Below are 26,555 nucleotides of genomic sequence, written 5' to 3' on the forward strand. Positions count from 1 at the left end.
AAGCGCTCTACATCTGCAAGTGTATCCATGCCCTTAGTTTGTTTTCTTTAGTCTAAAATTAAAGTTGCGCAGATTGAAAGTGTATAGTTGATCTTCTTGTATAGAAAAATTTAACTCTTTATTCTTCCCAGGCATCTGAGAGTGTTGTCCTGTAAGACTCCTGGCACGTCATACCTTTTACTAGGCCTAAGGTAGTGACTTAGAGCAATATGTAAAGCTAAAAACTCTGAGGACATTGTTTACTTTCTTTCAGCATTATTACTGAGCAGAAGGATCTATACGTAGAAATAATGTGCAGCTAAATGGCTATTTATCAAATTGTTCATGTTTTATATAAAAGAGAGGCCAGCCACTACATCAGATTACAATGACACATGAACACTTAATTTTTTCCCTACGTGTTAAATATAATTTTAAAAAGTTAACAGCCATTCAGGAAACTGCCATCTTGACAGTCACCTGATGCAGAGCAAGGCTGAGAAATAGCAGAACTCTTCTATATTTCATATGCATGACAAAGCAGGGGCTTTCAAAGCTGTTATAAGGAAAGTTCAAATTAACAATGACCAAACAACAAAAACCCAAGCCTTACCTTTACTACAACTTTGAAAGTTCCCTGTTAATAGGAATTACTATTATATTTCATTGTAATACCAGTAGTCTATTAGTACTTTACATAATTAAGAGACAAGGTCCCTGCCTCAGAGTTCATCATTTAAGGACCCAATCCTCTTACCACTGTGACTTCAATGGGACTATCCACAGTAGTAAGTCTTTGCATGCTCAAGCAGTAGTGGGTTATATAGACCCTATGCAATATGAGAGTAGAGAAAGGGTTAATACTGATCCAAGGAGAGGGAGGAGGTAGGACAGCTGGGCTCAGTTACAGCTTCACTCTAAACAGGCTTTAATTTCAGAATATATAAAGGTTAGAGCCTGGGCCCATAAGGTACTGAATACATGGACTTTAGGATAAGGCTTGAGGAGATGTTATACAAGGTAAATCACTTCTGAATAAAGGCACAAAGCCTACAATAAAGACTCAGGGCCAGATTCTGGCCCTTTTATGCAGCTCTGGTAATGTGAAGGGGCTACAATATCTTATCTGTATGTGTAGGGGTGAGAGTGGGGTGAGGGGGGGAGGATGGAAATAGCTCCAGAGCAGGAATAGTGTAGTGCCAATATGAGACCCTATGCTGAATGCTTCACCCCCTAATGTAGGAGTAGACTGGGAACAGGAGCAGGCAGGCACTTCCTGAGAAGCTCAGCACAGAAGTAGGCCCTTGGTGATTCTTGAAGACAGAGAATCAGCTAAGAGAGGTGCCTGGCAGAGGGGGTCTTCCACACAGATGTTAAATAGCTGATGTACAGACAGAGGCTGGGGAATGGGCTGCAATGAAAAGTCACACAATTGACCTGACGGAAGTTTAGCTAGTCTTGTTACTGCCATGGGTTTTCTGTGTTTTTGTTTTTTGTCTTTAAACAACAGTTTTATATTTCTCGCTGAAGTACATAAGCCTGTAGGGAGAAGTGCATTTTAAGGAGGGACCTGCAGGTGGCAAGGGCTCAAGCAGGGGTGTCTGGCACTCACACTGGTAAGTAGCGTTAAGGGCACATTTCTGCTGCTGCTTCATATGAGACTTCTCTCTAGGTTTATACAACACACAGAATAATGGTGTGTGAGCCCCAATATTTTACTTCTCTTCCCTGACAACAAGTAGGTAGGATTGTTCTTTATATTACGGTAATGCCTAGAGGAATCGATTAAGATTGTAGCCCCATTGTACTACGCACAGTACATAGTTATATAGTCAGAGGCAGTTCCTGCCCTGAAATACTTACATCTTAAATAAATAATACAGACAAGACTAGGAGAAAGGAAATATTATTCCCATTTTATGGCTGAGAAAGTGCAGCCCAGAGAGATTAAGTAACTGCCTATCTAGTGCCTTAACCACAACGTCATTTTTCTACGGATTAAGACTTCATTTCTCTCTTCTTGTTCTTCTCTCTCTCTCCCATCCTGAGAAGAGGTAAAGTACCATGTTTTGTCTTGTGTTCAATGTATTTATAGTGTATGTATGTTATGGGAAGACCATGTTGAGATGGTTCTTGTAGATGTCTGGAAGGTTGTTGGGTTCATTATCAATCCTCATATATTCTGGAAGCAGTGGCTTCACTGGGAATTTTGTGTGTGAAATGGCTGCAAAATGTGATTCTTCCACTGAGGGGCTGTTCAGGAGACAACAAAACCTTGACAGGTCTTTCTAAGAGGCCTTTGTAACATCATTTTAAGTTATAGACTCTTTTTATATAAATGTTTAAGCACTGTATAGAATATGACAACTAATTGGCGGAGACTGCAAGGCAGGATGCATAGGACAACAGCATTTCTAATTTAATTACAGTTTTCCTTATGGAACTGTCTTTTTTTTGAAAAAGCACACCTTACTTATTATGTAAGGTGCAGAGTTAGTGGATACTAAAGCTGCCACATGACATGTCCTATGACTAGGGCCAGAAAATAAAGACCAGTCTCTTACTATCACGTCTGTATCACCAGGCCCGGCTCTAGGCACCAGCTTGGCAAGCAGGTGTTTGGGGCGGCCACTCTGGAGAGGGGCGGCAGGTCCAGCTATTCGGCGGCAATTTGGCGGACGGTCCCTCACTCCCGCTCGGAGTGAAGGACCTTCCGCCGAATTGCCGCCGCAGATCATGATCGCGATTGCGGCTTTTTTTTTTTTTTTTTGGCTGCTTGGGGTGGCCAAAACCCTGGAGCTGGCCCTGTGTATCACACCGACTTTCCACAGACTTCAATGACCATATGTAGAGTCCTGCAAATCTGCGGATATCCTCTTTATATCCACGGATATGCGCAGACCATATTTGCAGATTGCGGATCTGAGCCCTGTGCGGATACAAATTTTGTATCCGCACAGGGCTCTAACCATTTGTTAACTGTAAAGGGAGTTGCAGGTGCTCAGAACCATTCAAGATCAGCCTAAGGTGTGGCAAATATTGCAGCTTTGCATACACACCCTGTTGTGTTTTGTGGCATCAGGATCAACCAAAAAGTCTTTGCATGTCAAGACCTGAGCTTAGGCCCTCAGATTTCTGTTTTGTTTTGTTTTCCCTACAAAAGTTGAGAACTTGCATCTCGACAGGGAGCTGCATTCCTTACACTACTCCAGGTGTTTGCAATGTTATTGATATTATCAGCTGCAGCAACTGTAAAATGCAGAACCTGGAGGACCCACATTTGATTTCCACATATAAGTGATGGAAGAACTGTTTATTTTCAAGATGTAGGCCCTTGGTTACTTTGCACATTTGATTCTCAATCCTTCCCATACTGTTAGACCTAGCTTAGGGCACAAACAAGGCTTCACCTCCTGACTATGAATCTCTTTGCAAAGTACTTCATTATGTTTCTATAACACTTTTTTTTTTTTAAACAAGAATAGGCTGTTGGCCCATCACTCAACCCCTAACCTGCAGGACCAGCAAGCTGCTTTGCATCTGGTCCCTATCTTCTGACCTGTCTGCCTTTGGTGGCTTTACCAGGGCTTAGACCTCCTGCTGGCCTAGCCATCAGGGTCACTGGAACATTGAAGCCTTCCCAGTCTGTCCCCCAGGAAAGGCTGTATGCACATAAGTTATTAAAACATTATAGAAAATGCTACAAATAAAAAAAAAATCAAGCAGAGAAGGAAAAAGGTAACACTTCGGTGTGTAATTCATTTTTTCTATCAGGATCAACTGTGGAGAGATAGAAAAATGATTTAAAGGTGTCATTCAGGGGGGAACAAATCTGCAGCCTTGAAGACGAGATAAGAATTTAGCTAGCAGTATAAAAGTAAAATTTTCTGAGAACACTAGTCGCAAGAGAAAAGGGTGATTAAATAATCTCTATAAGCACCTTCCTCAAGACAGTGCATCAGAGCAGAAAAAGTGATTTGTCATATGATCTGTTGCTCTCTACATCTTTAAAGAAAACACTCCACATACCAAGCTGGTTGTTTCAAGGGTGACTGATATGTTTTCAGCCTGGAAGTAGAGAACATAGAGCAGCAGAAACAACTGAAGTCTTTAACCTTTCAGCTATGTTTGGATATTTTCTTATTCACCATCAATATGGGAAACAGCTCTACAACCAAAAGCAGAGTGAAAACCAAGGGAAGGGACCCAGATCCAGAGAGAGAGACAAACAACTCATCAAAGGAATCTTTTGAGTGAGTAGTTACTGATCAATAATAATATGATGAAATTAGACTTTCAATCGCTGGGTCATGACATTTAGATACCTTATACATTGCTACATTACCAGTTCATCTTACACATGATTCAGGATCCCCAGACTCTCACTAGCTGTGACAAGCTTGCCAGCAATCCCCATTCTGTGAACCTTGGTTGGAAAAATTCCTTTTGTGTTCCCTTTCCATTGAGGAGCCTCTCTAGTGGTCAGGTTCCCCTTTGAAATCTGTCTGTGCAGGGAAAGGGAGAGAAGCTTCCTCCTCTTTTCATTTGTACTGAAATTATAAGTCTCTCTTAATTCTGTGACATTATAAACTGGATTGCATGCTCAGCAGCTGGGGAAGTTACAATTTACTTCATATCTCTTTCCTCAGAGCTTGCTTTACTTCCAAAACCAAAACTCCCACCCAGCATAAAATAACTCCACACAGGGTCTTTCCATCATCAACAACTGGGAGGAGTGAGGATGCAGCCTTCCCCTTTCCTTTTTATTACTCTGTCCAGATCAGCCATACCATAGGCAGGAACCTGGTAACCCTTTGCATGCCAGAACATCTTTTCAGCTTGTCTCACATTCTGAATTAAGCTCACCAGTCCAGAGCAGACATTCCATAGCAGTTTTACCAATTCAAAAGTAAACTAACTTTTGACATTAGAATTTAATCACCAAATTTTGATGTTGGACACAGGATCTCCGCAAGGGAAAGACAAGATTTTATTTTACTTCTCTCTTGTTTTCTGAGTATTTTGTTTGTTTTTTGTTTACTACAAAGTGGCAACAAAAACTAGAAGAATTTTTGAATTCTGCAATCCTCTCTTTCCAAGCTGCCGAAGTTCTGGAACCTCTTTTACAAATCATTTCAAATTTGATAGAAAAATTCTACCTTCATACCACAAAATTCTACTTTCTATCATCACTCTCAAAATTCTGTGTGTGTGTATAAAATCAGACTTATATTAGAAAATCTAAACTATGGAGTGGCTCCAATGCAAATCTGCCTTTCTTAGCTATTTATATAGCACCTGGTAGTATCCAAGGCCCAGATTTCAAAGGCATTTAGATGCCTAACTCAATCAGCATCTTACAAAATCCACTCCTATCTCTGTAGAGCTTTAGGATGCAATATGCTCGAAAGGTGCTGTACAATCCATCTGAGGTTTTGATGGCGGGGGGAGGGAGAGGGAGGAAGAAACCAGTAAAGCTTGTGTTCCCGTTCCAAGCAAGTCATGGAGATTGGAGCCAGTGTGGGATCTGAATCTGGATTTCCCCAAAGTTCAAGGGGTGTCCTTAAGATGGGTTCTAATTCAACTCATTCTAGTGATAGGTCCGAATAGAGAAGTTCAGATCCAGGTCTAGGTCTGGATCCCAAATTCCCTGAAGTTTGGGGAGATTTAAAGTCACTGTTGCAATTTGCTCATCTCTATTTTGGCCGACTTTAGTTACTGTGAAAACAATGATGTCAAGGGTATGTGGCACTTACTGATGAGACTGTGAGTGATCCTGAGCATCATCCCTTAACAATGTATCTCTGTTAGGAAGAGCTGGGGACCTATGCCTAGGGTTACCATATTTAACAAATAAAAAAAGAGGACCCTCCACGGGGCCCTGGACCCCGCCCATTTCCCACCCCCTTCCCCGCCCCAACTCCGCCCCTTCCCCGCCCTAACTCCACCCCTCCTCCCTCCCACTCCCAGCCACGCAAAAAGGGCTGCTGGAGCGCTACCGGCTTCACGGTTTGCCGGGCAGCCCCCAGACCCTGCGCCCCCGGCCGGCGCTTCCCCAGCACAGCTGGAGCCCGGGAGGGGAAGCGCCCAGCCGGGGGGCGCAGGGTCTGGAGGCTGCCCGGCAAACCGTGAAGCTGGTAGCGCTTGGGCTTCGGGCAGCCCCTATGCCTCCGGACCCTGTGCCCCCGGCCGGGCACTTCCCCTCCCGGGCTCCAGCGGCACAGGGTCCAGAGGCATGGGGGCTGCCCGAAGCCGGTAGCGCTCGGCTCTTAAACAGAGCCGAAGAGTCAGGGGAGGAGCAGAGCCGCCGCGGCTGGTGGCTCTGCTCCTCCCCTGACTCTTCGGCCCTGTTTAAGAGCCAGGCTGCCTGAGCGCTACCGGCTTTGGGCAGCCCCCATGCCTCCGGACCCTGCGCCACCGGAGCCCAGGAGGGGAAGTGCCCGGCCGGCGGCTGGGATCCGGAGGCAAGGGGGCTGCCTGAAGCCCATAGCGCTCGGGCAGCTCAGCTCTTAAACAGAGCCGAAGAGTCAGGGGAGGAGCAGAACAGCCGCGGGAGGGGAAGTGCCCGGCCGGCATTTTCCCGGACATGTTCGGCTTTTTGGCAATTCCCCCCGGACGGGGGTTTGATTGCCGAAAAGCCGGACATGTCCGGGAAAAACTGGACATATGGTAACCCTACCTATGCCTGGATCTCTGGAAGGTGTAAGGAAGGAGGGCCCATGTGGTGGGCCTGGGGGGTGGGGAGGCGCATGGGACTATTAGGGGCAAGAAAACATTGAGGAAGCAGGTGCCTTACTCTGGGAAAGAAGGAATGCTTCTCTTTTGATGTTGACAAGCCTCCTGGTCAATCAGGTTACTGAGTGATTTATCTTTGCAGGGAAAAGGGTGAGAGCCTTATACTTTTTTTAATTAAATGAAATATCCTTCAACATCCTGTACTAAATGTTGGAGCTGACATTCCTTATTAATGTTCCAAAATCAAAAGTTGTTAACTTTTGAAATTAGACTTCAGTCAACTAAAAGTTTGGCCTGGGCACTAGATCTCTATGAGAGGAGTCTAGTAAGTGAAATTGTTTTTCTCTCCTACTTTCTTTTTTTATATTGGGACAAAGTGGCATAAAAAATGTTAAACTCTCTGAATTACCAGCATGCCTTTTGTTTTTAGTGTGTCATAATTCAGGAACCAATTGTCCAATTTACTAAAAATATCATATTTAACCTACCAATTTTGGCTATTATGGTCTGGGAAGGAGCACAACCTTGGGCTCATAATGGACATTCAGTTGCAACCATGATTATGGAGCAACTGCTATGGCTGCTTATATTAAACTGCAGCTGTGTGTTTCAGGGCCGGCTCTAACTTTTTTGCCGCCCCAAGCAAAAAAAAAAGAGTGCCGCCCTCCATAGCGCCGCCATAACACACCCCCTCAGCAGCGTGCCGCCAAAGCCCCCCAACCCCCTGCGGAGCGCCGTGCTGCCGAACATGCCAGCCCCCCGCAGAGCACCGCCGAACCCCCCCCGCCGAACACCCCCCCACCGCGGAGCGCCGCCAAACCCCCCCAGCCCCCTGCGGAGCGCCACGCCGCCAAACCCCCCCAGACCCCCGCGGAGCACTGCCGAACCCCCCTGCTGAACCCCCCGGAGGAGCGCTGCCGAACACACACCCCCCGCGGAGCTCCGCGCCACCGAACCCTCCCGCCGCCACACACACCTCCCGCGGAGTGCCGCCGAACCCCCCTGCCAAACTCCCCAGCCCCCCACGGAGCACCGTTGAACACCCACCCCCCACCGCGGAGCGCCGCGCCGCTGAACCCTCCCGCCGCCACACACACCTCCCGCCGAGCGCCGCTAAACACCCCCACTGCCGAGCTGCGCTGCCAAATCCCCCCCAGCCGCCAAAACAAAAACAACCCCCCCCAGCGCCGCCCGGCCGACCCCCCCCCAAAAAAAAACAAAAAACCCTGAGCGCCCCCCGCCATCCCAAGATTGGCCGCCCCTTACCAGGGGCCGCCCCAAGCACGTGCTTGGTCGGCTGGTGCCTGGAGCCGGCCCTGGTGTGTTTGAGAGAATGTGTTGGATTGCACGCACGTGTGGCCATTGCCTGGGGGTCCTGTGTCTGTTTTACACATAGGCAACATTTGTGAATTTTGCCATGCCAATACATCACTGTTCCTTCTGAGCTTCGCTCTTTTGATATTTCTAAAGCACTTATCTTGGTATCAAAATGTGAGTATCCCGGGTGTGTGTAACTATATCTGGGGTGCCTGTGTGGTGTAAGCACGGGTTGGTTTGTGTGTGTGTGTGTGAGAGAGAGAGAGAAGGAAAATCTGTGCCTGCCCAGCAGAGAGGGCACTCTCACACAGCATCACAAGCTGATAGTGAAGGAGGAACAGTAGGTATTGCCAATGGTCGCGGAGGACAGTGCCTCAGCGAGCGCTGGGAGGGGAGGCCTGTGTTACACTCTAGCAACCAAGCGAGGGTCAGCCGGGCACGCTAGGGGTGCAGCTGGAGGAAGTGGGTGCGGGCGCGGAGAGCAGGCAGCCTGTTGCTGTGCGGGGGTGTGTGTGCTCTGTAGCACGCAGGGGGAAGGGAGAGATTGCTTCTATTGTAGGAGTATCCCCGTCGAGATCAGACCCCTCCCTCCCCGGCTAACAGCACTGCGGCCGCAGCAGGCGTGTGGGGGAACCGGCCAGTTGGCGCTACGACGTCACCCCAGCGGGAAATTCCCAGCCGCGGGGAGGAGCGGCCGAGGTAGGGCCGAGAACAGCTGAGCCGGAGCAGCAGGACGGCGCGGAGCAGCTGCTGCCGCCGCCGAGAGTCCCGGACTGAGAGCGCGCGTGTGTGTAGCGGGCACCATGGCTGGTAAGTGTCCCCGGTGCGCCGCCTCGCCGCCGGGCGGTCTCCATCGCGCGGAGCCCTGCCCTGGGCGCCTTGCGCTCGCTGCCTGGGGCCCGCTGCCCTGAGCCCGAGATGGGCTGCCCTGCCCCTTGCAGTGTGGGGAGCTGTCGTGATACAGAGGTCGGGCTTGCAGTGCTGTCTGCGACCCCTCTCTCTGCTTTACGCGTTTAAAAACCTCTGAAACCCTGGAGGGGAGGAATGGGATAGGAAGGGAAGGGGGGAGAGACACTAGGTTGTCTGGGGCTGCCTGCAACTAAAGAACACTTTCAGCATGTGACTACATGTCTAACTTCTATGAAACTGGGAGTGAGTTGGGCTGGCGTGTCCTCCTCACCCAGCCGGGGCAAGGCTCTGGGCTTGGCAGAAGGCACTTGCCTTCCATTCATGCCGTTGAGAAGACACCAGCTGCCGCCAGAGGCTTGACTGACATTATTTGACCTCGCCCAATGGCAGATTTCTGAGTCTGACATGGCTGTTCACTCAGAGACTACTGTGTGTGCAAGCTAACTAAAGATAGCTCCACCAAAGCTCTTGTGAGAATCTGACTTTAGTGTGACACACAGGAAGAGGTGAGGTGAGGTGGGGAAGGAAAGAATTAATTTTTGTTGTTGTTGATGAAGGGAAGTAGCAGTGTGAGAGTTAGTCGATGAGGAAGTCTATTCACATGACCTGCAAATTTCGAGCGTGTGGCTTTTTGTGAGAGTGTTGATAGAATTTAACAGACCAAATTCATCGTGGGTATAAATGGCAGCAATTCTGTTGACTTTATAGTTGTGTCCCCAACATTTTAAATTCCTCCTTCAGGATAAATCATTAGGAAATCAAAGAATAATATTGAACAAGTGTAAAATATGCATAGAAATGTGCCTGTCTGTCAGTGTGTTTTTGCAGCAGGAAGTGACTACTTTTCCTGAGGCAGTGGTTATTAACAAATGGTCATAATATATTAAGGTAGAGAGACTGTACACTGCCTAAAGTAATGGGGAGGAGCTTCCTCATAACTAACTTAAATGAAGCTTTTAGTTGAGAGCTTGTCACAAACTTTACACCATGTGAGATTTTCTGTGGTAGAGGAACAAAATTAAATAAGCAGTTTATTTAAACAATAAATTGTATATGTTTTTATATATATATATATAGAGAGAGAGAGAGGTAATTTCCTTGACACAGATGAGACCACATTTTCAGACTTGGGTACCTAAAGTTAGGCACCTAAATCTGGATTCAAGCAATTAAATATCTGAGTTGGCCCCAAAATCCCTGTTAAGATGCCTAAAATAGGTGTTTAGGTGTCTAATTGTGAACACTCACATTTGAAAATGTGGCCCCAATGTTCCATTTTGTTTGCAGGTGACTTATATAGGGAAATATAATAGCCATATTGTTTAAAGGACAGTTGCATTCGCTTTCCCCTCGACCCTCACTTGGTAGAAGGTGGGAGAGGCAAGGCTGGTTATTTGACCAACATGGGCATCCTTTAACAAAAAAACAAATGTAGTGGCATAGGGGCATGGGCCCGGTTTTGGGCATATTGGGGGAATGTGCCCCTTATGCAGAAATGAGCTCCATCCGGAGCTCTGACATCTGCTCACATCTGGGGTAGGGATGCTGGGCACTAGCCCCCTTTTCACAAACATTTGGCTGTTTTGTTTGTATGAAGCCCCTCCTGGGAGCCACTGTTTCTTCCCTCCTTTGATGCTTAACATCTGTGAGGAAGGCACTGGTTCCTACCCTGCCTTACCTTCCCATTAATAAAGCAGATTTTTTTGAGGAGGACAGGGGGAAAGGAGGAGAGTAAATGCCTGCCAGCTGCAGGGAGCTTTGGGGGAGAGTCTCCCCTTTCTCATTAGGGCAGCCAAGAGACTGCCTGCTTTGCAAGCTGCTAGGAGCCCAGGCTCCTCCTCAGCTGTCAACGCTGGGAATGGGATTTATTCCTGCTGTGAGGATGGGTACCCCCAAGGGATCCTAACGTGTTATTTTACCCCTTGAAAAGCATTTACATTTTAAAAATGGCTGCCATATGGGACAGTTGCTTCCTCTGATCCTCATGGCTTGTGGCAATCTGAGGGTCAAGGGTAGAAAGCTGCACTTTAAAGCAATTACCCAGAACTTGCCTCTCATAATAGAAAATCTCCCAATTGCAAAGGTTAATGTGACATGAAAAGCCCCAGTTGTTTAAGCAGTGTGTCCTGGCTAATGCATGTGTGCAGTGATTTATGAGGACCAATATATATTGCACATGAATAGGTGGTCAAAATTTACTAGTGATTTTTGGCTGCTTAAATGTTTGTGTCCACCTTAAAGGAACCTGAGTTTCAGTGGAGGTTAGGTGTACAGTTCCTATAAATTGTTTCAAGTGGAGCACCTAAAAACTGAGTGCCTCCCTCCCCAAATCACTAGTCACATCTGAAAATCTTGGCCTATTTTTCTTATTCTGCCACTTAAGACTGTATTGCTAAAAAGGTGACATTTGTGATTTTTAGAACCAATATTAAATCCTTGTCCAAGTACGCCTTAGGTGGCCATAAGGAACAAGTTAGTGAACAAACATAACATTTGAATTAGTTTAACAAAATGTTTAAAAGATTCTGATAACTTTCAAAATGGCTCATTGAAATCTAAAAGAAAAATGAATCATTGTTCAAATATAGAGGCTAAATTTACAGTATAAGTCTCAGATCTGGGGAAGACACCAGTTGGCTAATGTCAGCTTAATGCTCAACTTACTCCAGTTCACATCAGAACAGATCATGGCCAAAATAAATTAGTATGAAAATGAGAGACAATACCACAGAAAGTGATCACAGATTTGGTAGCCAAAGGAATCCAAAGTTGTAATTTAGTTTCTCTTGGTCTCAATGAAGCACTTGCATTCCACATCCTTTCAAAAGTTTGTTCTCCGGAATCTTTCATGGGGATTTAAATTTTTTAATTTTAGCACTGGTTGCATTAATTAGAGTGGTTTCTGGGAAGAAAAGTGTTCCCAAACTTATATATGATATGTGAATGTCTGCTCAGCCAACCATTGCCAGTGTACGTGTTTGATCTGCTCATCTAAATACTGGCTCTTAATCAGATAAATCAAATTATTGAATTCACACATAATTTAAAAAAATTATATTGTATTTTAGAGCAGATAAGCTGAAACAGTAGATATCTATCTCTGTTATCTGCGACTAATATATTTTCAACTTATTAGTAATTGGTGAAGGAATTTTTCAGCAGGGGAAGTTCTTAACTTCCTAGTATTTATAAGCTTCTCTTCTAGTTACTATTCTGTAATGTCACGTGACAAGAAAGAAGTAGTACATGAAGCAGTTGTGCCTCTAAACTACCTCTGTTTAGAAGGTGCACAGTTCATGAATGCTTGGGTAGAGGGTTGCTTGTTCTTAATTAAGAATGTATTTGCACTTGTTTTAGGTTGAATCAGAATATTTTACAGTAGATCTGTGACCAGTACTCCTCCCTGGCCTGCTATAGGGGGCGGCAAATGCTTAATATTTAAGGCCTAATTTTTCAGAAGTGCCCACTGATTTTTGGGTATGCAGGTTGGGGCACCTGGTCCACAGATTCCGAACAGGGTATCTACACATAGTTGGAGGGGCAGAATTTTCCCAACGGTGCCACCATAATGTCCATACCTAATGTACCCCACTGCCTTGGGATTTTGTGTAGTGACTTTGCATTGTTGATAGTCAAACTCCCACCACTCTGTGCCCTGCCTCCACCTCATTCACACACTCCAGATACTGCATCAGAGTGTGTGTCCATAGAACACTCCCCAGTTGAATGCCAGAATTGCAGTCTCATGGCATTGACTCTTCACACAGCCTGTGCCCTCTGTGCAGAGGAATCTGTGGCTCTGTTAGTTGGAGGCAACATTTGAGTCCATGATCCAGTTGTTTTTCCTGCAGTGCATTGAAAGATGCATGGTATGTTCGTTCTTCACCTTTCCCTGAACTCATCACTGAGGGCCAAGCAGACTTCTCCAGATAACTCAGGAATTCCACTTGCAAATACAAATCCTCACTTCAAGACAAATGCTTTGCACATATTTCTCCTTCCGTGTTTCCATTGCATGTTCTTGGGCATTAGGTATTCTAGTCAAAGGCAGAGCATCCTATCCTTGAAAGCCCTTTGCAGTCACAGCTGCAGTTTTGCATCAGCTCTTTGGCAGTCATGGTAAAGAACCTGCTTCCTAATGGTAGACAGGGAAATCAGTATTTACTTCCATGTTTTAGTTTTAATTCCGATGGCTGGTGGTGTATCTAACTTTAAACTGTCTGTGCTTTCTCGGTTTAGATATGCTTTTTTTGTCACTGATACAGAATCAAGTCCCAGATCTTGAATCAGTGTAATTTTCATTCCTTGCTGTACTCACGTTGTCATTGATGGTTTCACTAGTTTCTACCACTCATGTCATTGAGAATTTACCTCTCATTTTCTTTTGAATTATGTATTGCAGTTTTCAGTGCAATCATGCAAATACAAATGCAGTATCATAACAAAAAGAGAAATAGGCATGCTGGGATACAGAGCACAATAATTCTACAGCCAATAAACATAAGTACAAATAAAACCATTAGTACTTCCTTTAATATGGATTTGTAAGATACTTCCATTTCAGTTTCATGTCTCAGTAGTTAACTAAAGGTAATTAAGCAGCATATTACTCTTCCAGAATTAGTCCTTGTTGTCATTGCAAGAATGTCCGCTTTTGATGTAGTTTATATTTCTTCTACTCTAAAAAGTACATGTTCCTGTGTGGAGGCCCTTTGTCTGTGTGAGTGGGGATTGTGAAATAGTCTTAGCTGTGTTGCTTTGGCAAGAGCACATTAATTTACAGAAAATGGGAACAAGAAATGGATGTCTAGTATTACTACAAAGAGTGATGATTCTACGTCTCCATGAGCCTTGGTTCACACAAACCCTTTTGTGTTTCTTGTCTACTGGTGCCTGGTTTAGTAAAGCTGTAGATGATAATTTGGTTCTTCAAGAAAGAAAATCAAATTAAAATTGTTTAATTTCTAATCTCTGGAGGTTACTGCGTCATTGGGTTTTGCTTTCCCACAAGCACACACCTACTGTTAAGCAGTGGGGGTGACTTAAGTAACCTTTATTTCAACCACAAATTAAACCTGCATAAAGACAATCGAGGCCTGACTTTTAAAATGCAGTTGATATCATCAGTGGGTGAGACACTAACCCTTTAGACGTGTATATTGAAGGTAAAATTATAGGTTACAGTAGAGATATTAAAGTCCTTGAAGCAATTGCTATAAAACAGTCATAACTGACAAGACTCTATATGGCTTTGACAGGTGACATGGGTGGGTGGGGTTGTGGGCACATCTACGTATATTTGCACGCACATACGTGTATATCTATATCTTCTAAGTAACATGATGATTAGGCACTTTATAATTCCCTAGATAGATACTCATTTCTTTATTTTAATAATAATGCTTAGCACATATATAGCAACTTCTATCTATAGATCCTAAAGTGCTCCACAAAAGTGTGTATCTGTATCTCTGTTTATAGATGAGGAAACCAAAGCACAGGAGAGATTAAGTGATAATGCCCAAGGTGATAGAGCTGATCATTGGTAGAGCCTCCTGACTCCCTTTATGGTGCCCCAACCACTGGACTATGCTTATGAGACAAGTATAAGTAGTTTTGAGTGTGTGAGAGACATTTGCACACAATTTATGGGCCCAATTCTGTGAGATGCTAAGAAACCTGATCTCTCATTGAAGTCACTCCTGGTTTGTTTTTGTGGGTTTTTGTTTTGTTTTACCCTCTCTGTTTCTATGATTTATTCTTCTCTGGCTAGTCATGCTTATTCTGTCCAGAAGACAGCATGTGCAAAAGCATACCTCAAGAAGGGGCAGAGCTTAGGAAAGGGACAGTCCTTTTAAAAGAACAGGAGCCAGGGTGATGGCCAGCATGTATTGAATATGTCAGGTCATTTTCTGATGTCATTTCTAAAGTTGTCAGATGTTGACCTGGACATTCACTGGCTGGAAAGTGGCATATTTGGTTACTTCCATTTTATGAGCAGTTGGCTAAAAACAGTGTTAAGGCTCATTCTGTCATTCCAAAAGGATTCAGCAACAAAATATGAAATAGTGGAATCTTGGAAACTAGAGACATGAGAGAAAATTCTCTTTGGTTGAGCTGATGGGGTTACACAGATATGACAATGTTCAGATTACTGTGAAACTTTTTGGTACCTTTCCCCAATTTAGAAACATCCAAATTGTCTCCAGCTTTGTTCATAGATTAATAAATTTTAAGGCCAGAAGGGACCATTATAATCGTCTAGTTGACATTTTGCATAATACAGGCCAAAGCACCTCAGCAGTGGTTCCTGCATCAAGCCCATAGCTGCTGGTTGAGCTATAGCATATCTTTTAGAAAGACATCCAGCTTGATTTAAAGACTGTTTCCCCCTCAGCCAGCAACAGAACTTCTATGCACATCACCATTCCATAGCTATCTATCAATATAAAAGTAAAGGTCAATATGCTGTCACACAGATGGAGTTCTTCTTTTCTCTTACACATTCTTTCAAGAGCTGTTGTGTCACTTAACTCCTAGAACAGGAAAGTGGAGTAAGCTAAGTGATTTATAGTACTGCAATAAAAAACTTTTTGGGCCCAACAAATCTAGTAGGAAATGACATTCTTGTGAACTAGTACAAGCAAGCTTTGGGTTGGTGAGTCCCAATACAAGCCATTTTGGCAGCAACAAAAGGTTTTAATACTGAAGTGTATCTGTCCCCAAAAACTCCTATAGAACTGTCCAAAATATATGTGGGAAGGAATGAGAGGATCTTCTGTCTCTTTAATATCTATTTTGGGAACAACAATTGAAGTTCCAACATTGTTTTGCTGACATGCCATAGGATCTTTGCTCCCAAATGTATTTAACTGTGCCTTATTACCATTCCTGCTTCTTTGTAATGCACATCCTGCTTGTCTGTGTAGGATGTTGTTATATGAGCATGAGGTATAAGTCAGTGCAGAATTTGACCATGTGTGTGTACCAACTAAAATAATTCAGTTTCTAAACTAAACCTTTTATTTATTCATTTTTGCTTCTCCAGTATTTGCTGCTCACATACCACTAGACTGTTATGTCACTGCTTGACTGGTTAGCATTTTCGGTGCTGTGAGTCAGGGTGGAATTCACTGTATTTAGACTTAAGTGGGGCCCAGGCCTTGTCCTGGCCCTCAGCAGAGGGTGAATGTCACCCTGAAAAAAGTATGTAGACTCCTGCTAAGTCAGGATCTTTCCAAAGCCTTAATTAATGTCAGCCCCACCATCTCCTGACACCCATTCCCTGAAAGTTGCCTTCTCACACATTGGGCCCTTTGACAGTTTACCAATAGCCTTTACTAAAATCTTGTGAGAGCCCTTGCTGCTCATGCTGGCTCCTGTGGGAAGTGGACAGCTCAAAGTATAGTAATGCAATATCTGGGACCACAGTAAAGAAACTGAAAGCATTAGGGGATTTTGCCTAATTTGCATAGAATTTATTGCTTCACTGCAGTAGGAACTAAATCAATCGATTCAGAGGAAACACCTTCATTTTGCGGGGACTTGCATTCAGAAAAATGTACTATAATTAAACATTTCAGCCATTCCCTTGGACTAATGATCTATTCATTTTGACATTATGAAATAATTTATCAGCAGACAAGCCCTCACCACTATCTAAGAGAAACTGAGTTCCATAGGGAGGGAACCCAACTAATGATTATTTATATTACAGCAGTGCCTAGAAGTCTCCTCCTCTGGGGCTCCCATTGTGTTCATACACACAGGCCTGGTCTACACTAGAGGGGGGGATTGATCTATGTTACGCAACTTCAGCATAGCTAAAGTCGATCTACTTACCGTAGTGTCTTCACTGTGGTAAGTTGACGGCTGACGCTCCCCCGTCAACTCTGCCTGCGCCTCTCACTCTGGTGGAGTACCGGAGTCGACGGGAGAGTGCTCAGCAGTCAATTTATTGCGTCTAGACTAGACACGATAAATCGACCCCCCCCCCGCCCACTGGATCAGTTGCTGCCTGTCGATCCTGCCGGTAATGTAGACAAGCCCTCAGTAAGAGACAGACCCTGCCATGAGGAACTGCCAGTCTAAATATATAAGACAGATGAGTGGGAGAAAGGATTTATCACCCCCATTTCACAGAGTGGGAACTGAGGCACAGATAAACTAAATGATTTACCCAAGGACACACAAGAAATCTGTAGAAGATCCAGGAGTAGAACCTAGATCCCGGTCCAGTGCTTTAACCATAAAGCCATCCTTCCTTTTGCTTTTTAAGCTGTATTGTGTTGTAACCTTAAACATTTTCATTTTCCTAAAGGTGGGTCTGAACCCTGTGTCGAAATATTCGAGCAACCCAGGCAGAGAGGCATGCGTTTCAGGTACAAATGTGAAGGACGATCAGCAGGCAGCATTCCAGGAGAACGTAGTACCGACAGCAATAAGACATATCCCTCTGTAGAGGTAATACTGTTGTTATCCATAATTATTTTTTACATTGCACCATGTTGCAAGTGTGCCTGGGACTTTACACGGTAAATAAGGGCCCTGATTCTCCATTCTGTAATCCTGCTTTTTTGTTTGTTTTCTCTCTCGATCAAAACTTCACTGAAGCTGATGAAGTTACAACAACTAACATAACAGAGTGGAGAATAAGGCTCTTGGTTCCTACTCTGCAAAGCTTACAGTCTAAATTGACAGCAGTCAGACAAGCTGCAGAGGAAGGTAACAAACCAGGGTGATGGAAGGAAGGGACACAGAGTATGCTTACTTGGTGGCTTGGGTTGTTCAGGATGGATCAGGTTTGTTCTTAGCTTTTTGTTTGTTCTGGGTACTTGCATAACTATGTTTTTTAACAATTGAGGGGGAGTTAACTAGAGGACTGATGGCAGGTTCTGAGGAGGGCTTTGAAGGAGGTTGTCTGGGATACAGGATTTGGGAAGGGTATCCCAGCTGCAGGGTGTAGCATGGGAGAAGGCACGGAAGTGCTTGTTGCAGATGGGAACAAAGGGAGCCTGGGGTGAGGTGAATTTGGGGGAATGTGGGGATCAAATAAATAGATACATATAACCAGTGATTCGGAGGTAGAGCTGTACAGAGCCTGGAAAACCCCAATGAGGAATCTGAAGTTGAGGTGGAAAGGGATGCAGTCAGTAAAGTAGTTGAGAAAGGGGAGTGATGTGGTCAGAGCAGCAGAAGATTATTTGGTAGCTGCATTATAGATAAATTGAATGGGAATAAGGTAGATGTCAAGAAGTTCGGAGAGAAGAGATTCACAGTAGTCTAGACAGGACATGTCCAGGCCTTGATCAAGGATTTGGGCAGTAGAGATGAAAAGGAATGGATGGATTTTGGATCTGTTGTAAAGGAAACAGCGGTAGGATTTAGCAACAGCCTGAATGTGTGGGATGAAGGAACGTGAGTTTGTGAGCCTGGGATATGGGAAGGGACATGGAAATATCTGCTGTGATGGAGAAGGGAGGGGAGGACTTGGGGAGGTAGATGAATTCCAGTTTTATTGTGTTGTGTTTAAATTGATGGTGGGACATCCAGGAAGAACTGTATCAGGGCATGGGGAGGGGAGAGGTAGATGTGGGAGTCATCAATAGTTGAAACCATGAGAGGGGTTAAGATCCCGTAGGGGTTATATATACAGTATATACATATATATACACACACACACACACACCGTATATATATATATATATATACACAAATATATGAGAGAGAGACAGACAGACACACACACACCCCAAGGACAGAATCTTGTGGCATTCTAGTGAAGAGGAAAAAAGGGGAGATGATGGAGCCTTTAAAGCAGACATTGAAGGAGCTGTCAGAGAGAGGTGGTGTGCCAGCTGCATAAAAGCCCCTGGAGATGAGCGAGAGTTAAGAAGGATGATGTGTGGACAATGGGGCTGAAAGCAGCAGTATGCCGCTCCACATCACAGATCAGAAGCAGTGCAATGAAATGGAACCCTGTCCCTGGAGCTCTGATTGGCAAGGGAATGAACAAACAGGAGGTGCCAGCCTCCCCCACTCTTTGACTGATTAAAGAGCTGGCAGGAAATCCCACCCTGTCTGTGAGTTGCTGGCTCTCCTGCAATTGGAGAAGAGAAAGGGACTGTGTGGGCTGCTAGAGAGGGCATGTGCTGCTGCAGGGAGACACAGGCTGAGTCCAGGGAGTGGCCTGAGCATGTGGCCCCTGTGACCCTGCACAGTGCTGCACTTGAGGATCAGCCAGAGCCTGAAAGGAAAGAGGCCCTGATTGTGTCTGATAGCACAGGGGAGGGGGTGGGGGGTGAGGATGGTAGGCTGCTCAAGATGACTGCTGCTGACAAAGCTGTGTGTGTTACCAATAGCAGTGTCGGAGTGATTTCTGGGTGATTTCCTGCATCCCCAAAGGCTGTAGGTGGGATTTCCACTCCAACGCCAGGGGTGGGAGTTTGGAACTGACTACCAGCAAAGAGAACCAGCCGCCACCACAGGTGGAAAGGTCAAGGAGGGTGAGAGTAGAGAGGAACCCCGTGGGTTTAGTGAGAGCAGTGGGATGGAAGAGGTGAAAATCTGATTGCAAGATTAAAGGAGAGAGTTAGCAGGGAAGGAAGTCAAAGCAGCAAGAGTTGGCTGGATGCTGAAGGGCTTAGGTGTGAAGAGGAGGTGGGGGAAAGGGGTAAGTATTTAGAGAGTCAGGGATTATTCTTAGGGTAAGAGGAGACAGTGACATATCTGAAGGCTGAGAGAAAGAACCAGATGAGAGAGAGCGAGCATGAATGAGGAGGGAATGAGGGAGGTTCGAGAGTATTATGGAGACCAGGATCAGACCAAAGGTTTGAGAAAAAGAATACAATGAATGCTTCATCCTCAGACATGGCCGGGGGTTTGGAGGAGGGGTATAAGAAGAAAAGGTTGAGAGAGGAATGGAACTGTTGTGAGGCAGGGGAAGTGGAGGAGGAGAGCTAGTATCACAGTTAACATACTCCCCTTGACATATCTGACAGATATGTTTTCAAGCTGTTACACTTCAATCAGTTTAGGCCAAACTCTGCCCTTAGATTCACCCACATAACCCTCACTGACTTCACTGGGAGCTATCTGCCTGAAGGCAGAATTTGGCGAACGTATCTGAAGCGCACTGGGAGTTAGGTTCACAACTGTCCTAAAAAACCTAGTGGGAGAGGGAGGTTTTCTGCAGCTCCATGCACAGTGTGTGAACATTTCGCCAAAAGCTCAAGAGGGTCTTTTCTCTTAAAATGGACATATGGCTCAAAGCTGTAATGATGTTAACATTATAGGTCCTGTACAGCATATGCTATTTGGGAAAAAATCTCCTGTTGCTTCAACAGATGGGAATCTCGTCTGTGTAAGGGATCCTACCATTTTTGGATCAACTAATAGGCCTAATCCAACTCCGATTGAAGTAATGGAAAAACTCCCATTGATTTCAGTGAGAGCGGAATCTTCCCCTTCAGTGGGAGTCCCTGTGTGGTCCTGAATGTGGAATTGGATGTATTTGTAATGAAAATTAGGCATTGTAGAAGGGTTCAGCCAGGGCTCGTCCCTCCCCGGGGCGGCGGGGAACCACATCGCCTCGCTACGTCTGTTCAGTTGGGTCGGGGGACTAGTCGGGCTGCGGGGTTTCACGCCGCAGCAATGATAGAGGCAAACAAACAGTTATATTCCGCAGGCCCAGGCCCAGGCCCTGGTTCAGGGCAGGAGCAGTGGAGAGTCAGTGGCTCAGGCCCTCAGGCAGGGGCTTAGAGAGTCAGGGATTATTCTTAGGGTAAGAGGAGACAGTGACATATCTGAAGGCTGAAAGAAATGAACCAGATGAGAGAGAGAGAGTGTGTGTGAGCATGAATGAGGAGGGAATGAGGGAGGCTCAGGCCCTTAGGCAGGGGTTGAGCAAACAGTTTTAGAACAGCAGGCCCAGGCCCTGGGTCAGGGTGGGCAGTATGGAGTCTATGGCTCAGGCCCTCAGATGGGCTGAGCAAACAAGTAAGTTCAGAAGGCCCAGGCCCTGGCTCCAAAGGGCCTGGGAGAGGGGGAGATTGCCACCCGCACGTAGGATGGCGGGGGGACGCAGGCCCATCCACTCCACTGCGTCCCAGCCCGGGGCCTTAGCAGCGGCAGAAGACCCGTTGCTGTGTCAGCGGGGATCCTGACCGCAACACACTGACATGGGCTCCGGGTGTGCTGCAGCCAGACTAGGGTCGGCTGCCCCCAGGCTACTTCCTACCTCCCCCTCTTGAGGTACCTGCATCTGGACAGTGTCCTCCAAGGAATCAAGCACCATAGGCTGCTCAGGGTATCCGGTGAGCGGTAGGCCTGGCAGCTCCTCTGGGTAACTTGCCACAGGCAAGCTTAACAGCTTCTCCGGGGTCTGGTCAGCATCAGGCCTCAGCTGGTCTGGCCAGTCCTCGGGTTGGTCACCAATTGCAGGAGTCTCCCAACCGAGAGCTAGGCCACAGGTATCTGGCTTCTCCGGCGGCTGGGGCTCTAGTGAGCTCTGGGGTTGGGCTTTTATACTTCCTGTCCTGCGCCTTGACCTCTGGGGGCAGGCGCTGGGTTCACTAGCTCCGCCCACTTTGGTGTCTGGAGAGGCTTGTCCCTCCCTGGGGCAGCGGGGAACCACATCGCCTCGCTACAGGCATGGTAATAAAATATACCTTGTAACATCAGGGCAAAATGCACCCAACGTAAAGTGTCTGCATGAAGCTTACACAGCACTTTAGGCCCTCTGCACAGGGGCAAATTTAGCTTCTAGAGCCTGATTGAAAGTCCGTTGATCCAACGTAAATACACCTGCTGACTTAGTGGGACATTAAGTCAGGCCTATGGAGAGTTCTCTGTGTCGAGATTAGAGAGACATTGTTTTCACAACTGCATGGAGTAGAAAGAATTAAAATGTAAAAGAAATCAATAGTTTGACAATGACCAGTGAATTTCTTGACTACAAACCTCTTGTAACTTAGCCAGGCTGGCTAATGATGTGATTTATTTTTTCAAATAAAAGCCTAATTCTTTCTGGACGTTTCAGATATCTATATTTTGTCAGACAAATGGTTGAAATACAGTATATTTTTATTTGTAATTGTTCCATCTCTGGCTTTCAGTGTAAAATGAATGGTAATTTGATGAAACACAGCCTCTGAATTTTCAGGAGACAAGGGTTGGGTTTTCATTTCTAGTGCAACAATTAAGACAAACTGTTATTACCACTTATCCATAGGATCTTGTCAGTGTCACCTGTCCACCATCCAAATTATGCAATCTTTTAGACAGCTGTGATTTAGAATTTAAGTGCATTTCTCTTTATATTTTTGCAGATTCTGAACTTTGATGATAAAGTGAAAGTAAGGATTACATTAGTGACAAAGAATGAGCCCTACAAGCCGCACCCTCATGACCTGGTTGGAAAAGACTGTAGGGATGGCTACTATGAAGCAGAATTTGGACGAGATCGCAGAGTCCTATCGTAAGTAGCAGTTTTGTGTTGAGTTTTAGACTAAAAATGTTAGTGATGTGCTGGAGAGGCTCTTGGGGACAACCAGGAAACCTTTGTTAAAATCCCACCACCAGACTGAAAGGACAGTTAGAATGATTTCCTTGCCAGAGCTGGAGTTCTCTCCCCCCTGTGTATTCTTCTAACCCATCCCTGACAGACACACATCATCCCTGGCACCCTATAACATATTTCTGAACAGAACTGTTTTTTTGCCTTCGGAATGTGCTATTTGTTCAGTACCTTATTTAGTCTCTTCCTTTCCCATCCTCCTGCCTCTATTTCTCTCTCTTTTCTCTTTTCTTTCCTCTGCATTTCCTATTAGGCAGCTCCTAAAGCCCACCTCTTGTGGGCTTGACTTCCAGCCCTTTCCCACTCTATGTACTAAAATGATCAGCTGTGAAATAGGTAATGATGACATTTAATTTGTCATCATTAGAATCAACACTCCAAGGAAATTAATGGAGTTTAGGAGAGTAATAATAATTTCAAAATAATTGTTTCAGGCTTTCTGTAGGCTCGGGAAGACAACTCTGCATTGATTAACACTGCATTCACATTTGGAACGTTATCTTTGCAACCACCTTATTTTTTAAATTAACACTTATAACACTAAATGTCATGCAGGCCCATAGATAAATCAAGCAGGCCAGGTGTTTGGGGGCACTGGATTAGAGGATCCCAGCAAGGTTATCTCAGCCCTTGATCATTCTAAAATATGTTATTGTGTGTGTGTATGATTTTGGAGAGAAGACGAAATACTGAGGCCCTGTCTGTTCAGCATGGACATCAAGGCCCTGAGACTTCTGAAAATCAGGCCTCTTTCAGAAAGTACTGAGCCACCTACCCTCTGAAAATCAGGCCACTTCAAAGTGTCTCCTGTTAGGCACCCCCAAATCACCAGTCACTTGTGAAAATCTTGGCCTAAATTTGTTGAAAGATATGTACCATCATAAATGGGCTAGCTATGGCTAAAGATAGAAATAAGATGATTGAAAGGGAGACAGTAGTTGGAAAAGAGCAGTGGGCTAAAAACTATATCTTGTGAGACTCTGTAGAGAAGTCTCAGCAGCAAAGGAGTCACCACTTGAACCATATTCAGCCCTGGTGTAAGTAGGCACAGCTCCAATTTAATTCTGGTATAGCTACTCATTAGGGTGTTATGAACATCTCCGTTAACTGCTGCATGCAACAGAGTTGCTAACAAACAGATCTATGCCATGTAAGATAAAGGTAAAAGCATGACATACTGTAGGAGGTATGGACTTTGGTCATTTCTCTATAGAAGAATTCACAACTGTGTCTGTTCACTCCTTATGGTCTTTAAACATTGGAAATTGATTATTGCTCTTGAGAAAACAAAATGTTTACAAACTAGACTGTGCAGAGTGGGGAGACTGGTGAGAAAATAAAACTAATACACCAGGATCCAGACTGTGATCTGTTACGCTGTATATCCACTATGTTAGGATATACAGGGCCTTCTGCAGCTATCCAGGCAGGGACAGGATTTGTCCAAGAGTGACTATACTGGTGCACATGTGACTATCGCTGTGTTAAGATTTTTACTACCCTGCTTTGATGATATACTGGTTTTAATATGTCTCTCCCTTTATTTTCCTCTTGCTCCTTCCCCCCCCCCCTTCTGTTTTCCCTGCTCCTTGCCACTCAGCTGGTGCTGAAGTGGTGCTGCCTAATTTTGCTATGCATTCTAATCAGTTTTTCTTTCCTGCTCCAGCCCTCTGCTCAGGGTCAGTGATATGGTCACTGGCCAGTCACTTTCACAGTGATACCCAAGCATATTTTAGAAAAGGGTCAGACTTTGTAAGTTTTGAGAACCCATTGGTTAAGGAGCTTTTAGTTTAAAAGTCCAGTTTGGCCCACAAGATGACTGGTACTTGATAGTTATGAATAATCTACAGCAGTAGAATAATTGCAGTCAGTTTTTATGTAGCAGATAATGTTTTTGTTAGAGGCTGATTTTTCATATGTATTTAATTGACAACTATAATTTACAGTGCTCTGATAGTACAACAGGCAGAGTGCTGTGTGCTTAGATTGCTTTCTGAGTTGGCGTCAAACTTTCTCCAACTCCCTGTATGCATTACAAACACAACCGGTTACAACACAGTTGTCCCCCAGTATAGTTGTCCCCCTATTTTGTAGTATGGGGGGTACCTTAACCCTCTCTCCACACTGTTCGAAAGTGCTGGGCTGTCAAATCATAATTTGGGGACATGTTCCAGATCCCATCCATACCACTGAAACATGCTTTAACTGTGTTTGGGGGAACAACTATATTCTATCCGTGTTTCCCTCAAAACAATTGCATTTGTAGTGTAGACGAGACCTAAAAAAAGTTGTCCCTAGACAACAAAATGATACAGCAATAGCAGTGCATTGTAATATTCTCTGCAAACCCTAAATACTGGAAACCAGAAATGGAACCAAAGTCATCTAATTAAATCATGAGACAACACTGCATTTTTTTAAAAATCAGAATTCAGTTCAGTTAGACAAACACCTGTCCATGATGGTCTAGATAATACTTGTCCCCTGCACTCATGGCAGGACTTGGACTTGATGACCTCTCAAGGTCCCTTCCAGTCCTGTGATTCTATTAAATGAGGCCTATATTAGTCCTTCAGTGAGTTAGTTCTCTAACTGCAGTATGGCCTTAGAGTGTGGTGGGGGTAGGGGAAGAGAAGGGGAAGGAAAATGACTGGATTTCTGTAGAAAGGGATGGATTCACTGATAGCAGGATGGGACTGAGGAACTTGCAGGGCAATATTGGCCCATCGTTGAGGGAGACAGATGCTACGTGATCAGGGAGTGTCTCAGGAAGTCTCCAGGCATGTCTCAAGTAAAGAGTCTTTGTGTGGTTTCAAGGGAAGGGAATTGCCAGTTCTTCTGGAGGCGCAGTGGAACCTGGTGGCATAACTGACCTCCTGCGTTCTAGTGATATTATAGTGTGTTCAGATTCTTACTTCCTACTTCCCCACCCTGCTTTGATGATGTCATGGTTTTTCCATGTGGGAAAGAATCAAATTGTGGGGACTCCCCCCACCTCCTTTGCTGACTTGATGTAGTCATATGCAAATGAGGAGGAACTATAGCTCTTTAGAACTTTTCCATAACTAGATGAGATTTCAAACTTTATAAAAATTAGCTTCAAAATACTGTTGCAGATTTGCATTTCCTGGTGTGAGACACTGGGTCAGCTCCTCAGCCGATGTAAATTGAAGTAGCTCCACTGACGTCAAAGTAGCTATGCCAGTTTACACCAGTTGAGACACTGGTCCTCTATATATTTTTAGCATTGCTAGTTTACTATATTAAAACTCCAGTGATAACTCTTTTTAATGTGAAAAAATATTCCCCTGTTTTTATTTTATTTTATGTAAGAATTCTTTTCTTTTTATCGTTAACCTTATTTTGGAAAAATAAAACCATCTTTTCCAAAGCTCTTTTGTCATCTGTATTTCCTACACAATTTGTTATTAAGATATATTTTTGACAAAAGATGTACAATTTGATTCTTTACCAGGAGGATTAGAATTCAGCTTTTGGATATCTGTGCCAGTGATTAAGTGAAATAGTTTTTGTTGTTTTTTAATTACTTTGTTACATGTGCTCTAGTTTTCAGAATTTGGGCATTCAGTGTGTTAAAAAGAGAGACCTGAAAGAATCAATCTGTTCACGAATCGCAAGAAAGATCAATCCATTCAGTGGTGAGTAGCTGTTAATGAACAGTTTGAAATGCATGTTAAATAACTTGGACACCAAAGCAATTTAATTTGCAAGCACTTTCTATTATAATGCCCTTGCTCTTTTGATGGAGATGTATTTTAAAATATAGGCTTTTTAGATGCTGCCAAATCTCTTCCCTTTAGCTTCTTTATTTCCCTCCTCCTTCCTCACTCTCATCCTGTGATTATCCTATTCAGTAGGTTATGACTTCTAGCAGAAACTTCATGGTCTCCTTTGCCAGATAGCAAGGGCAAAGGTACTGGTTTGAGGACATTGGGCTGCAGGAGGAAACTTCCCCAGGAGATCCTCCAAGTGTCCCATGAGTGAGGCTCTCAAACTCTGCCAGCCTTGGGAGGCATGC

General features: G+C 44.7%; 1 protein-coding gene across 3 annotated transcripts in view; it reads left to right on the forward strand.

Moving 5' to 3' along the window:
• The first annotated feature begins 1,509 nt into the window (after positions 1-1,509).
• Positions 1,510-26,555, forward strand: part of REL (REL proto-oncogene, NF-kB subunit) — a 49,607-nt gene continuing 24,561 nt past the window's right edge. Inside the window, exons 1-4 of one of the 3 annotated variants that reach the window (XM_065589638.1) lie at positions 1,510-1,595; positions 17,261-17,403; positions 22,269-22,417; positions 26,084-26,175. In XM_065589638.1, the coding sequence (XP_065445710.1) occupies positions 17,311-17,403; positions 22,269-22,417; positions 26,084-26,175 (334 nt within the window). In that variant the 5' untranslated portion in view covers positions 1,510-1,595; positions 17,261-17,310. Of the gene's footprint in view, positions 1,596-4,105; positions 4,233-8,308; positions 8,842-17,260; positions 17,404-22,268; positions 22,418-26,083; positions 26,176-26,555 lie in introns of those variants that run through there. The other 2 variants (XM_065589639.1, XM_005305650.5) reach the window with 2 other exon arrangements.

The sequence above is a fragment of the Chrysemys picta genome, chromosome 3, assembly GCF_011386835.1.
Source record: "Chrysemys picta bellii isolate R12L10 chromosome 3, ASM1138683v2, whole genome shotgun sequence".
In the NCBI taxonomy this organism is placed as follows: domain Eukaryota; kingdom Metazoa; phylum Chordata; order Testudines; family Emydidae; genus Chrysemys; species Chrysemys picta.